The sequence below is a fragment of the Pipistrellus kuhlii genome, unplaced genomic scaffold, assembly GCF_014108245.1.
Source record: "Pipistrellus kuhlii isolate mPipKuh1 unplaced genomic scaffold, mPipKuh1.p scaffold_m20_p_20, whole genome shotgun sequence".
Classification (NCBI taxonomy): Eukaryota; Metazoa; Chordata; class Mammalia; order Chiroptera; family Vespertilionidae; genus Pipistrellus; species Pipistrellus kuhlii.
Genome location: NW_023425516.1, coordinates 168,693 through 184,321, shown reverse-complemented (window position 1 = coordinate 184,321; position 15,629 = coordinate 168,693). Strand labels below are relative to the sequence as shown.

The 15,629-nt window shown below is 42.8% G+C and overlaps 1 protein-coding gene across 2 annotated transcripts in view; it reads right to left on the bottom strand.

Moving 5' to 3' along the window:
- The window catches only part of ANKRD13A (ankyrin repeat domain 13A), a 32,910-nt gene that overhangs the window by 5,978 nt on the left and 11,303 nt on the right, over positions 1-15,629 (bottom strand). The window contains exons 3-12 of one of the 2 annotated variants that reach the window (XM_036448755.1): positions 15,375-15,499; positions 13,062-13,107; positions 11,128-11,271; positions 9,946-10,135; positions 6,091-6,157; positions 4,507-4,588; positions 3,317-3,378; positions 2,463-2,593; positions 1,469-1,626; positions 704-811 (exon numbers count right to left, since the gene is read on the bottom strand). In XM_036448755.1, the coding sequence (XP_036304648.1) occupies positions 704-811; positions 1,469-1,626; positions 2,463-2,593; positions 3,317-3,378; positions 4,507-4,588; positions 6,091-6,157; positions 9,946-10,135; positions 11,128-11,271; positions 13,062-13,107; positions 15,375-15,499 (1,113 nt within the window). The remainder of the gene's footprint in view (positions 1-703; positions 812-1,468; positions 1,627-2,462; positions 2,594-3,316; positions 3,379-4,506; positions 4,589-6,090; positions 6,158-9,945; positions 10,136-11,127; positions 11,272-13,061; positions 13,108-15,374; positions 15,500-15,629) is intronic. The other variant, XM_036448756.2, reaches the window with a different exon arrangement.

Sequence of the window (15,629 nt, the reverse complement as noted above, 5' to 3'; positions counted from 1 at the left end):
AAGTGAAGATCTTTCTCCTTGTACCCTTTCTCCTAAGTCCAAATTCCAGAGGTAACCAGGATTTTACTCAACCGTCCTTTGAGGATTGTGTGCAATGTGTCTTTTTCTTTTTTCTTTTATTATGAAATAGAGTGAACATATAAAATAGTGTGTATATATGTAAACAAAATAAAAATAATATAAAACAAACATCTGTGTATCTTTCTTTCAACTAGCCTAAGACACAGAACACTATTTTAGCATAATTTTTAAAAACTGAAAAATATTCAATTATATTTCTATGTACTAGCAATGAGTAACTGGAAAATAATAATTAAGAAAATAAATCCATTTACAATAGCATCCAAAATATGAATTGACTTGAAGGCAAAGGAGGCCGAGGAAATTTGGGGAAATGATAGAAATGCTCTCTCATGACTGTGGAGGTGGTTACATTTGCCAAGATGCACTGACCTATCACACTTAAAAATGAGGGCGTTTTATTGTATCTACATTACACCTGAATAAAATCATTTTTAAAGAATATGCTGTTTTTAATAAACATTCTCATTTTTTTATTGAATTTAAACTAAATCCGAAAATTTCCTGATTTAGTACAGAGAACTACTTTATAAGATACTCCAATTCAAAGAGAATAATTAGTATAATGACTAAATGTATGAATTTTCTCTTCTAAAAATCACAAAACCCCATTTTCTTTTACCTGAATCTGCCTGGGTCCCTTCCACAGTTTGAGTTTCTTCAGCAGTGCTACAGCCATTAACATTTCCAAAGGTAATCCGTGCATTTAATACATGAAACAAGGGAATTTCTAACAAAATAAAAGCTTTTATAAATAACTTTATAATAACAACCATCATTTAATACTTAGCTATGAGTGCTTACTATGCTGGTACCATGCCAAGTACTCTTTATGATTTCATTAATCCTCATAACAACCCTTCCCAATATATAGATATGAAAACAGATTCAGAGAGATTAAGCAACTTTTCCTAGATCACTGTAAACAAATGATTGAGCCGGGTTTCAAGTGTCATGAATGTACAACTATCCAAAATATAAATTCGTCCCAAGTAACATGTATTGTATATGGTATTATGCATACTACTTCAGGCCCTAAGCCTATTTATGTGTCAAAGGATCTTGGTATCAATTGTCTTCCTCAATTAACTATCTAATTTGAAGTTTCACTTAAGGTCTGATATTGAAACAATGAATGTTTCACATTTTTATGCCTTTTCACGTCAATAAATTGAACTGGTGATTGGGGACTCTCCTAATTTTGCTATGCAAAGTGACCGAGTATCATGACACTTCTTCAAGCCAAATTAAACCAGAGGCTGTGCCCTCCTCCATTTTATCTCCTGTCTGCTACTTGTGATGCAAGTGCTCCCATTCCCTACAGCACATTCTGTCACCGCAAGGGCACAACCTGCACGCACTCCTGTGTTCATTCAGTTAACGGTACCTATTTTGACAGGAAATCCAGGTGGGAAGTCCAATTTGATGAAATCTCTGAGTCTTGCAAAATGAGCGCTTGTTCTGGCCATCAGGTCAATGATGGGAATGACCTGCTCCACGAGGGAGAGAGGAAAGTCCTCACACATCCACAGCGTGGCTTTGAACCTGCAGGGTTTGACGGAGGAAAGGCAGGGGACATGATCATCAGACAGGGAAAGGAATTCTATGCAGTAGGCTAGACAACAGCAGCTTGCTCACCCTGCTGCCTTCCCAGTTATCTTACATCTCAATTCTGAGCTAGGCGGGGACTACTCCCAATGGGGAATTCAGGTCACTCTGAAATCAGAGCTTTAACTGATAGCAAGCATGAAGAAACTGCTAGCTGGTGGAAACAGTTTCATTTAATCAATGGATGCTGTTGGCAGTAAAATAAATATCCAATTCATTCTCTACGAGGGCTAATAAGATGGGCTTTTGTCGTAGCCAGTTTGGCTCAGTGGGTAGAATGTTGGCCTATGGACTGAAGGATCCCAGATTAGATTCCAGCCAAGGGCACATGCCTCAGTTGCGGGCTTGATCCCCAGTAGGGGGCATGCAGGAGGCAGCCGATCAATGACTCCTCAATGATGTTTCTATCTCTCTCTCCTTCTCCCTTCCTCTCTGAAATCAATAGAAATATATTTTTAAAATAAAATAAAAGATGGGCCTTTGTAAAGTAATTTAAAATTATTTTTAAAGGCAGGGGGCAGAGAAATGGCTGACCATGACACCATAAAACAGCATAGTTCTGAAACAAATATCCGTAAGTTGAAAAATGGCCATTGAGCCTTGGCCAGCATGGCTCAGTAGTTGAGCATCAACCTATGAGACCTATGAACCAGGAGTCACTGTTCCGTTCCGGGAAAGGGTACATGCCCAGGTTGTGGCTGGATTCTCTCCCTCTTCCTTCCTCTTTGAAATCAACTAAAAAAGAAAGAAAATGGCCAGTAAATTCCTCTTACTTCTGTGTTCTGATCGTCAGCTCTTTCGGCCTTCCGATGTCCCTGTCTCTCAGATCAAACTCTTCATTGAAGTACTCGTCAGGTGTGATGGCTGTGGGGTTGTTTGCAGTGGCAAATTCTGTGGTGAGGTCCTGCTGGGCCAGAACTCAGGGGAATCAGAAATGCCAAGTGGTGCTCACAAGTGGAGGCCTATGGCACTCAGTCTCTGAGGCAGACATGTTAATCAGCTACAGATCAGGAAGTTCTAGTCATTAACTTTTTAAAATTAAGTTACTGCACAGAACAAGAAAATCTATAAAGGTGTTACCAAGCTACATGGCAAGTCAAAAGCATTTCTCCATTTCAAAATACTTCTCCACTTTCCTTTGCATTTTTATCTCCTGATTATAGAGAGAGAGAGGAAAGCACAGGAGGCTTGGGGTGTGAGTCCCAGCTCTGCATTCTCTAGCTTGTGCTGCTGGAAAGGCAGTTCATATTTCTGACCCTCAGGGACATCGACTGTAGCGATTTCATAGAGTTACTTGTAAGGATCAAGTGAGGAAACGACTGCTAAGGGGCTTTGTTAAAATGTGAAGTCCTGAATCCTTTTTAATTTAAAATTTTACAGAGATCTTAGTTTATAACACATAAGAGAGAAAGCACCTGATTTTTATAATCACTACGCTTCCCCTAAAATCTTTATTTTTAAAGACTCACTCATCTAATTCTCTTCCAGCAGAGTGTCTCCAATTCCAGCTGGGAGTACCCTGTGGCCTTCTCAGTCGGAGTGGCCTATTAGAGATTCCGTAAACGCCACCAACCACAGGGAAGTCATCTCCTTTAAAGGGCGCCGAGAGCTCGCTGCTTCAACTTACCCCTTGCGCACCAAACTGGTGTTCCACAGTTCCCAACAAGGATTCCAGTGGGTTCCTATCCGCTGTACAGGGGCGAAAGTTCAATGTTTAATATCATACTTGTGACTATAGAAAAAGATTCTCATCATATTTTAAAGTTTCTGATCCAAGCTACCTGCATCAGGGTATCATTTATGGACAGATTCATAAAATCATCCACAAGAACCATCAGCTAATTTATCTTTTGTAGGGTCTCTAGATGAACAACAATTACAAGAATTAAAGCAGTACATTGTGGAAAGGAGGTTGCATTTGTAAGTGAGCCAGATCTGATTCCAATCTCCTCCTGAATGGTCCCTGCCCATGTGTCTGTGCCCTGGGTCTGTGTCCTCATTTGCCAAACTGCAGCCACAGCATTGTGGTGACATCGTTAACAATGGCGGTGGTGGTGGTGGTGGTGAACAATTACTTGTGCTAGCCACATACTGCAGGCACTGCTCTAAATGTTTGTAGTAACTCACCTAATCCCCCCAGTAACTCTTAAGATCTAGAAGCACCTTTATTTAATTTTTGAGGAAGTTGAGGCACTGATGGTCAATAACTTCACAAAGCCACAGAACCAGCCACTGGCAGAGCTGGGCAATGGCAAGGATGTATTGGCGATGTTTTGGCTCAGAGCCCAAGTTCTGTCTAAATTTTTCATTGTGATAGTTTGAACCAAATCACTTATTCCAGTGAAAATATTCTCCAATAGCCTTATCTACTTTTTCATCCAACAATTGTTCTTCATAACACATAAACAAGTCCTCGTGAAAGGCTTTAATTATAGCTGAAGCCAAGTAAGGAGAAATATCTCCAAGAATAAGTCAGACTAAGGAAATTTTTATAAAAAGGAAGTCAGTATGAGGATTAGTACAACTGATCGCATTAACCCCAAAACTTGACAGAGCCAACAAAGGTTCTCTCTAGGATTAAAGAAGTGGGGGAGGCCCAGCTGTGTGGCCAGTGGCTGACCACTGACTCATGAGCCAGGAGCACAGTTTGATTCCCAGTCAGGATTCATGCCCAGGCTGTGGGTTTGGTCCCCTCCTACTTGCAAGAGGCAGCCAATCAATGATTCTCACTCATCACTAATGTTTCCATCCCACTCTTTCTGAAATCAGTTGAAAGACACACAACAACTTATTTTTTAAAAAGGGGTGGAGAATTACCTTTATATCTCTTTTTCTCTTCCTCGGTCAGATGTTCTGTCCGTATTTTGGTTATCACACTCACATTATTTACGGTATAAACCTTGAGAGACATGTGCAAGAGAAAACAGTGACATCGGGAATCGAAACTCAAAAAATAAGCACAGCAAGAGCAAGAATGCTGAAGCCAAAAAAAAGAAGGAAAAAAAAAAAAAAGAAAAGAAAAAAAGAAATGCAGCAAAATAAAAATGAGAAACGGTTAACAATCATTAGATCCTTCAGAGAAAATACACAGGCCATCAGCTTAGAAAGGCCTGAGCAGTCACTGTGCATCTCAGAGCGTTAAATACTGAGGAGTTAACAGAGACAGGCTTCATTTTCTGGTTGCTAAGTGCTCTCAAAGAAGGTCCTGCACTTTAGGCCCCCCCTGCATTTCTAGGCCGTAGTCGGCAAACTGTGGCTCACAAGCCACATGCGGCTCTTTGGCCCCTTGAATGTGGCTCTTCCACAAAATACCACGGCCTGGGCGAGTCTATTTTGAAGAAGTGGCATTAGAAGAAGTTTAAGTTTAAAAAATTTGGCTCTCAAAAGAAATGTCAATCATTGTACTGTTGATATTTGGCTCTGCTGACTAATGAGTTTGCCGACCACTGTGCTAAGGCATCTGAACCTGCACTGCGGACTTCTGCTGATTTCTGGCCATCCTGTAACAGAACTGACTAAGACAGCCATCAGAGGCAGGAGGAAGGGGAGTGAACAAAAGGTTCTCTTCACTGATAAGCTTTACAACCAGAGCCACTATTGAAGGCATGCCAGAGAGTGACAAAAATCACTGTAGCTGCCAGTCAATGCTCTGTTAGCAAGGTTGACTGGGAATTATGGGGGTTTGGAAAATCAAATGTCTCGATTAACAGAGAACTGTATCTGCCATACGTTCAGCGGTCCAGGAAGCACACTCAGCACTGGAATGACTGTTACTGAATGTATCTCGCTGAGCATGACGTAAGCTTTCTCTGCTGCTCAGAGGTCACCAGAGGATACTGCAGTGCCTGGCTCCGGCCTCTGGAGCCATCAGTCCCTGCTGTACTGCAGGCCCAGGGAGGGCCAGGAAACAGGGCTGTGCAGCGGACAAAATGCCAGCTGTCGTCTCCACTATGACAACTATGCTCCAAACTCACTGATGTCATGTAAGTGGGCTATGAGTCAATTGCTTACACAGAGGCTAACTACAAAAAATGGAGACTGATAAAACTACTATATTTTTTTAAAAACACACTCAGGTTATAAAAAAAGAACAGTCATGTTAAGTCTAATCCTTTCTGTGTATGTGTGTGTGTGTGTGTGTGTCTTTTTCATTCTTACCAGGACAACTGTCCTCATTTCTCTACAGTAGTGTTTCTCTTTGGCATAACTAGAGACCTCCTTGGGACATGCTATCCCATTTTCTGAGAGTCAAATAAGATAAAAATCCAAGTGAGAGACACGCTAGATAGTATTTAGTCCCCAGAGCATCTCCATGGCACAGATGCATGACAATCTGAACAGACTCATTTGCATAGAAGCTAAATTGCTATATTAAATCTTATTTTAAGAGTTTCCTTTTACCTTTGCTTCGTAACCATTAACAACTTCTGCTTTATCTGTCCTCCAGCCCCAGAATCCGGATTTAGTTCTGATAAAAAGTGAACACCACAAATTTCTACATGTACAACATGCCATTCAGATTCATCCCTGCAGCCTTTATCGTTTCTTCCCCCAGCTTAAGTTAGTGAAGGACATCTGGAAACCATGGTCCAAGTGTCCATAAAGGATGTTACAGTGACAGATGGCTGCAGTGTCTCCCGCCCCCTCCCAGCTATTCATCAGTTTGCCTCACCCCCGGCACAGAGAGCCTCCGTCCTTGGCTTCTTTACAAAAAGTGCCAGCACGGACAACAAAGGTGGTGACATTTATTAGACAGCTGTCCTAAAGGAGTGAGTGACATGACCGGCATCCAAGCTCGCCACAAAGTAGTATGTGGGTCAGAGCATTTATCTGGGTCATCTTAACTATGGGCACAGATGTCAGGGGCTCTGTCCCATAAGCAGCCACAATCATGGGGGAATTAGTGGCACAAGGAGGCATAGACCATCTTGCTCCTTGGGAGAGTGGAGGTGGGAGAGGAACTCATCACTGTGGCAAGCTGCGTGGAAAACCCACCAGTGCCCCCAGAATGGCGTGGGAGTCAGCCACGCATGTGATCGGGTGCAGCAGGGGGAAAGGTGTTAAAAGCAGGATTTCAGCCAGGCCGTGGGTCCCGGCTCTGTGAGCTGCTTCTAAAGCAGCCCAGCATTCCAGCAGCAGCTGCAGCATTGGTAAAGTGCCCCAAACCCAATTATTCCACTCAACACAGTCCTGGAAAAAATGCATTTAGGAACCAACAGCAGCCAAGAGGCTCTGGTTCTCTTTCAGAGCCTCACACCCTGCGAAATGTGACCGCTCACAGGGGAGCCCCGGCCAGACTGCCCGTGGTCTAGGACATCACATCCTAGCTCTGCTGTGACTGCGCTTGGCCCTGTGCAGGGCAGCTGCCTGCCTTCTGCTCTGACCTGGCGTGAAGGGGGACATCAGGTGGCATGTTAGCCAAGTCACAGAGAAGGTCTGCGGTCATTTGCATATTGTGTTTCCAAACACTTTGCTTTTCTTCTAATGGGATTTAGTAAATGGAATTAGGCCAGATGGGGTATAGGAGTTTTATGTATGCATTACAGCCCATCAGAGAAAGGAGGGACCAAAGCTTTAAATGCCCTATTAATTGTCCTCAATCAGTACGCCGTGACCCTTGGAGGGAGGGAAAGAAATCCTAAAGGGATTGCACAAACTGTTAGCTATGTCCGAGTGACATTTCAGAAACAAATGATTCCGGGGTGCAGCGGGCGAGAGACCTCACCTAACTGATTAACAAACCAGAGGCCCCTCTCAGTCATTGATAATTGAAAATCGAGATATTCCTTTTGGTTAACAAATTCAATCCTCAGTTCCTGTCTGTCACTACGTCACTTGACAGTTCAGCACAGGAAATATTCCTTTTCGGGCACAGAGTCGTCTGAAGGACTGAAGGATGACCAGGTCATTCCACTTCCTCCTGCACGCGTTCTGAGCCAACAGCTGTACGGTTCTCCCAGGAACCACGCTCCTCACTCACCTCCCTCATCCACAACCCCCACTATTCCATTTCCTTTTCATCCTCACTCTCTGATGGTTTCTTTCTTTTTTTTTTTTTTTTAATTAAAGAACTTATTGCCCAGCCAGTGTGGCTCAGGGGTTGAGTGTTGACTGATGAACCAGGATGTCACGGTTTGATTCTCAGTTGGGGCACATGCCCGGGTTGTGGGCTCAGTCCCCAATAGGGGGCAGGTGGGAGGCAGCTGATCGATGATTCTCTGTTATCGTTGATGTGTCTGTCCTTCTCTCCCTCTCCCTTCCTCTCTAAAATCAATAAAAATAACTATAAATTAAAGAACTTATTTTGGTATTTCTTCAGTAGAGGCATCTCCTTTGGGGTAATCTGCAGATAGCAACATCCACTAACCCAGCACCAATTCCTTCACAAAATCCACCACTAATCTGCCCTCTTGACTGAAGTCCTCTGAGAGTTTAGTTCTTATGTAGACATTGAATTTAAGAACTAAACTCTCAGAGGACTTCAATGTCTACATCCTAGTTTAAAACCAAGACCCTAAAAACTCCCTGGCACTTAACTTTACACGCAGAGGCCTCTGAAGATGGCATGAGGGTTCTCAGCTCCCTCTTTTGCCATGTTCACCTCTGCCTGTCTCCACTGAGACCACCACCCAAAACTGGCTTGGAGCAAGCACTGGCTCGGAGGCCACTACACAATTCGGAAAAGAGCTGTGATGGGGGCGGGAAATGTTTTGTTTAGGATGAGTTGAGCATAATCTCTCAGAGAAGAGAAAAACCCAAAATGCGATCAGAGGGCATATATTAGGTCAAAAATTTATGCAAGAAGGGCACTGATTTACAAGCATCAAGCCCCAAGGAACAGATTAGAAAAAGAACTGAATAAAAACGACTGTCATATTAGAGCTCCACATCTTCCAACTTCAATCATATGAATGCTCAGACCTCCAGCAGCAAGCCTCTCACTCAGAGTGCCTGGATCCTTACTTGATGCACAAGATGCTCACTGATCACACCTCACTCCTGAGTACTACACAACAAAGCAGCCGAGGAGACAGCATCCTGGAGGGGGAAGCCACCTGCCCGAAGCTGCACAGTAAGCTAGCAGCCCTGTTGATGAGGCTGTTCTCCCAGCTCCTGTCACTACTCCTCTGTCTTCCAGCTTAGGGACAGAGCTCTAGGCTAACTGTCTGCAGGGGCATGTGCCCAAGACTGGACATGTCTTCCCATATCCTTTCTGGTAAAGCCATGGCCAACTGCTGTCCTGGAAGACAATGGCTGTCACCGGGGAGGCTGATTGTGTGGCACTGACCCTGCCTCAGGGGGCACCTCGCCCAAGCAGCAGCATACCCGGAGCTTTGGTTTTCTCTTATGCTATAAGCAAATACCCTAATTCTACAGCTCAATCTAAACTAAAGGAAAAGGGCACTGAACAAGTCTTCTATATGACTCAACAGGAAGCTGTTTCATTATTAAGTTTTATATTGGAAATGAAGTGCTTGCTTCGGCAGCACATATACTATATTGGAAATGAAGAAAAGAAAAGGCTAGGATCGTTAGTATATTTGTGAAGAGAAAAGGAGGACTAACTCCAGGACAGCGTTCACAGTATGTCATGTTACGCTGCTCTGGTTACAGAGCTGGATGTGACATCCTAGGCAAACACTCAGGGCTCTGCCAGCCCCGGGGCACAGCAGGGACAGGCCCCTTCCCTCACAAAGGCCCTCCGCACCAGACAGAGGTTCCCATCTGGGCTAACAGACACAGTCCGCTCTGAGGTTCTTCAGGGAGAGTCTGCAATAGAACTGAAACCCTCCAGACTCTTGCTCTAAACTGGTAGGCCTTCTGTAGGGAAACTGGGGAGAGAGAATCACATTTGCCTCTATGAAAGCTGTGAATCTGACTAACATCAGTGTAACCACATTCAACAGCTTCCAGAAACTCAAAGTCCCATGGTCGGGGACTAAGGAGTCCTGTGGATCCCCAAACACCAAAACAAAAATAAAATTCAAGTAAAATCCATTAGAAAGGGCCCATGAAAGAATATGAAGACATTTATTCAAAACTTAAGCAATGTGCTATAAAAATGATGTATGATGAAGGATGTCAGTAATGGTTTACATTTGGTGAGAGCAGAGATTAACTTTAAAATGCTAGTGCTTAAACTGCCACAGTAGAAAAAAAATCCCAATCCACCCATAATTTCCAACCAATACATACACGCCACTACAGATGGCAGTAAAGGGATGAGAAATTAAAATGCAGAGCCTAAATTCATACCTTTCGAAGGCAATATTTTTAGTATCGAGGTTGGTGTTAATGACTGGGCTCGTGAGCCGCCTTTCAACCTCCCTGCCTGTTGGCTTCATCAAGTCCAGAGTGAGGCGCTCCATTTCCTGGGAAAGATCAAAGTGTTCGGTGGTGACCACTTTGTCATCATGGTTGACTTCCATCAACTCCGCCCAGTTGTCTGTTAATAGAAACAAGGGCATAACTAAGCACAGTGCAAGTCAGAGGCAAAACCCAGAAAACCTCATGTTAAAATGCATCCTCGCCAAAACCGGTTTGGCTCAGTGGTAGAGCGTTGGTCTGCGAACTGAAAGGTCCCAGGTTCGATTCCGGTCAAGGGCATGTATGTTGGTTGCGGGCACATCCCTGGTAGGGGGTATGCAGGAGGCAGCTGGTCGATGTTTCTCTCTCATCAATGTTTCTAGCTCTATACCTCTCTCCTTTCCTCTCTGTAAGAAAAATCAATAAAATAATTTTTATAAATAAATAAATAAATAAATAAATAAATAAATAAATAAAATGCATCCTCTTTCCAAGTCTGCATCTTTGAGCCATCTTCCCCAGAGATGCAGGCTTTTAAAATAATTTTCACTTTTTGTTAGCAACACATTTATCTGTGTACTTTTTAAAATATATGATTACAAAATATACATTATTTATGCACAACACTGGATAAGCAATGCCTTGCATGGAGGGAATATAATGAATGAGATATAAGACAGAGGCTTGTAGCCAAAGCTCAGGGACATAAGAGAGTAACAATGTTGGGTGGTAAATAATACACACAAGAGAATTATATAGATAACAAGTGAGGTACAGGAACTGAGGTGAATAACGAAAGGAATGACAAGCACGCCAATGTGGCTGAGTGAATGAGCATTGACCCATGAACCAAGAGGGCTGGGTTCAATTCCGGGTTAGGGCACATGCTCGAGTTGCGGGCTCAATCCCTAGGAGATCAGAGGGCATGCAGGAGACAGTCAATCAATGCTTCTCTCTCATTGATGTTTCTACCTCTCTCTCTAAAAATAAATAAAAACATAATTAAAGAAAGAATAACAAAAAAATGCCCAGAAAGGATCAGATAAGGCACATGAATGTGGATGTGTTTTATGGTTAAAAATCACTCTATGACTTAGCATGAGCAGTGGTTACTACAACAAAATTACTCACCTTCTCCCTTAAATATGAAACTACGCCTCCCTCTTATCCAGCTCATGTTCTCAAATCCCAGCAATGTGATATCAACACGCAGTTTGGCACCACTTTTCCAAATGCGACAGACATCATTGGGGCATATTCTGGAAACCAAGGGCACTGAAGAAGAGAAGTGTATTACTGAGAAAAACCTGATGGCCAAGCGAAACACCCAGAAATCAGGATTCTGGCTTTAATGAAAGGAAAGGAATAAAAAGATGGTGACTGTCACATAGAGCTGAACCTGGCTGAACTTGAAACAAGAAGTCACTTTTAAAAAATAAAAATGGCCCAGCTGGCAAGGCTCAGTGGTTAAGTGTTGACCTATGAACCAGGAGGTCATGGGTTCAATTCCCAGCCAGGGCATATGTCTAAGCAGTGAGCTTGATCCCCAGTGTGGGGTATGCAGAAGGCAGCCTATCAATGATTCTTTCTCATCATTCATGTTTCCATTTCTCTCTCCTTCTCCCTTCCTCTCTGAAATCACTAAAAATATATTTAAAAAATAATAATAATAAAAAATAAAAAAGGACCTTCTGTTTTCCAATGGTCTCAGGTGACCCTGCTAGTGGTTCTCAACCTGTGGGTCACGACCTACAGGTTGAGAGCTGCTGCTGTAGAGCCCAAGACCATTGGAAAACACAGATATTTACATTATGACTCATAACAGTAGCAAAATTACAGTTATGAGGTAGCAATGAAAATAATTTTATGGTTGAGGGTCACCACAACGTGAGGAACTGTATTAAAGGGTCGCGGCATTAGAAAGGTTGAGAACCACGGGGCTAGAGTATGCTCAATGTCAAAACGAGCTCCTCTCCTTGACTGCCATCAGAGCTCGGGTGGGTCCATCTGGCCTTTCTCGTTCACATATGCTACTTTTGCCATATGGCTGCGGCTGCCATATTGTCAGATCCACCATTCATATGATCAAATGTCTAAAATGTGCTGCTGCCGAAACCAGTTTGGCTCAGTAGATAAAGTGTCGGCCTGCGGACTGAGGGGTCCCAGGTTCGATTCCGACCAAGGGCATGTACGTTGGTTGTGGGCACGTCCCCAGTGGGTGTGCAGGAGGCAGCTGATCAATGTTTCTCTCTCATGGATGTTTCTAACTCTTTATCCCTCTCTCTTCCTCTCTGTAAAAAAAATCAATAAAATATATTTCAAAAATAAAATAAAATGTGCTGCTTTTTAACAAAACCTGAAATCAGTGAATATCTGCATTAGAAAAAACTCATTCGTTTCACAAAAGAATCTGAAGTTCTCTTCTTTGTATACTTTTACTCCATTTCAATGTTTCATTATAAATATGATGTCTTGCCTTAAAGGGAAGGCTGGAAGTGAAAATGGCTGAACACTGGGAATTAGGAGCTGTCATTAACTGATCAACTTGAAATAAAAATAGAACAACTATGAAAATTACTGTCAGTCAATTTGCCTCACATAAGATTTTGGAGAGAAATACGTCCATTTTGTAAAAATCAAGCTACTCCGATATTCATCTCATCTTCTTCCTCAGAATAACGAGTCTAAAAGAATCAAGCTAAACCACATAAGGAAGTAAGCAAATTACGGTAAGTCCTACTAAAATATCAACCTTTTAAAGAACTAATAATATAGATCAATGTCAACTGGAAATGACAAGAGACAAAATTGTCTGTATGTCATATTTATGGATGCTTGGGAGAAAAAGTCCTACATGTGGGGAAAAGCCTTGAAGGGAAATGCCCAGAACACTAACACTAGTGGCGCTTAAGTGGGATTATAGGTGACTATTTTTCATAATTCTTATCTATGCAATTTCTAGATAAAAAAAAAATACATGTAACTTTTATAAAGGAAAAATAAACCAATATTTAGGCTAAATAAAGTTGGGAACAGAAATAAATTACAATCTCACAGCCACTCACCCCAGCTGGTGAACTCCCATTTCATCTGCACATAGAAATCTGGCGTCTGAAGGACAAAGGTTTAAAAAAAAAAATTACCCTTGTGCTATTAACTAAACACAAGCACAGTAAGGGTTAATAGGGCTTTTTAAAGTGGGGGAGGGGGAGAGAACAGAGAAAATAAGAAACACAAAGCGCAAACCCATCAAAATAAATGCTTATTTTACATTCAGGCTGTGATTTGTTCTTGATATAAAATGTCTAGACAGTTAATAAAGTTAACTGAAAGCAATAACATTGGAGGGGGATAAAAGTCAAGTCTGATTTAGGGGCTCAATCTGGTTCCTAACAGGCACATAAGGAGAGCCTGGGAGGATGGGTAAGGACCACCAGGCAGCGTGCAGAACAGGCCGTTCCAAGCAGAGAGAGGAATGTTCGTTCCATCCAGCAGGCTGGGAACCTGGCTGAAAGGCTCTGAGTTCTGGAAAATGGCTTCTCATTAACTGGACCGCTCTGAAACCAATGAGAGGCAGCTAGACATCACTTCCCCAAGAAATTTATACTCCCCTCCACCTTCCTCTTAACTCTCAGAATGTGGCTTTCTGACGTTTCACACCACCACAGCAGCCCCGTCTAAGATGATTTCTGACCTACAAGGTTCGTGGCGAGCTACTTAATTTCTTAAGTGCCACCTACTAACTTCCAGTTACCGCCCAAGAAGAGAAATACTAGCAAGTCCAGGTGTTTTCCTGTCCCTCCCACCACCAGGTTTTGCCAGAAGCTCAGGGCAGGAAGACCAAGAGTCTACCCTGGTTTAAGATCGGCCAGGATTCCAGTGCTGGACAGCGACCCTCTCCTGGGCAGCCAAAAAGAAAGGCGAACGTGTTATGAGACAAAACATTAGCCACGGCCTCTGGTGCCAATAAGCACAAGGTCAGCTATGGGCTGTCCATACCTTCCATCAGGGAGTACAGTGCAATGCAGTCCACTATTATGGATCAATAACAGGTTAAAAAGAAAAATCCTTTACTTTGAATTTTTAAAATGGGGGTGACGCCATGTTAAGTCACTTTCTGTTTTGTCAAATGGAGAAATGTTTTTAGTTCTTCCTGCAGTCAGTTAGATCAGAGAACGGTAAATCCATGTGATCATTGTACAAACGCACACCTATTTTAAAAACAATGCATATAACTGTTTCATATGCCATGGAAGGTTTCTTTGCAGTACATGGAAATTAACATCTTAGGCAGCATTTACTTTACATGTCATAGAAATATTTCTTGAAAGGGGGCTCAGATAATGAGCAGTGATTGTCTAACTTCTAGCAAAGTTGTTCCTTTTCTCCACAGAACTGCTCATTTTTCTCCAGAAATGTGTTTTGACTAACATCGTAAAGCCAAGTTATCAACAAATATCTTTGGAGATGTTTTGAGGAGCTCACGTCTGTGCTTAATTTGAGAATAAATGGCATGAAAATTGAGCCATGGCACTTTCTCGTCTCTTGCTGCCCTGGGAATATTCCACATGGTTGACTGATAAAATAGTTTTTGCAGGTAACAAAGGTTATTTGTAGAATGGCAACCATCATCCAAAACAATCCAGGGCCCTAGAAGTAAAACTGTTTAAGAAACTTCTCTAGGTGTCAAACAGTCCTGCACTTTAATTCACAAAGACAGGTAAACTTCCCAAAAACTGTACATCAAATATGGCAATGAATTAGAAGCCGCAGAATACTAATGGCTAGAAGTAACAGGAGTGACAAGGAGAAGAAACACGCAGACCTGGGAACCTCAAGAGACCCCGACAATCCCTCTCCAGCCACCAAGGCCCAACCATCTCCAAGGTGACCTATGCTCAGGATGCTACTTTGTTTGATGCCTATTTGTTTTAGTTCTACTTTTTAAATATGACTTAAAAGGGTAAGTCTAGTAACGTAGAAACATAACTTGTGGAAGATCCACACATTTAACAGCTGGACAGGCAGGAAATCATGCTCTCCAGTATTCAGTACATGTATTCCCAACTCATGAAGCTCTTCAGGCCAAAACCAGTTTGGCTCAGTGGATAGAGCGCCGGCCTGCGGACTCAAAGGTCCCAGGTTCGAATTCCGGTCAAGGGCATGTACCTTGGTTGCGGGCACATCCCTGGTAGGGATTGTGCAGGAGGCACCTGATCAATGATTCTCTCTCATTGATGTTTCTAGCTCTCTATCCCTCTCCCTTCCTCTCTGTAAAAAATAAAAAAATAAAAAAAAAATAAAGCTCTTCAGGAAGGCGCTCCACAGGGTGCTGCCAGCCAGCAGTAACCCAATGACGGCAGTGCCACATTGAGTACCTCGAGGATCTTTTGGAGCAGCTCAGGAACGCCTTCCAGGGCCATGGACGTGTTGTGGTAGTCTCGATGTTGAAGAACCGTGTACACCATCTCAGGGTCACCAGTGCTCACAGCCTCGTGCAAAACTGGAAAACAACAAGGTAAAACCTAATGGCCCAGCATTCTTACGCTTTCTGACACATTCCACAGCCAGTCCGAAAAATGTCTACGTAGATCAAAGACCGGCACGTTCTTCCTGGAGAGGAGAGAGGCAGT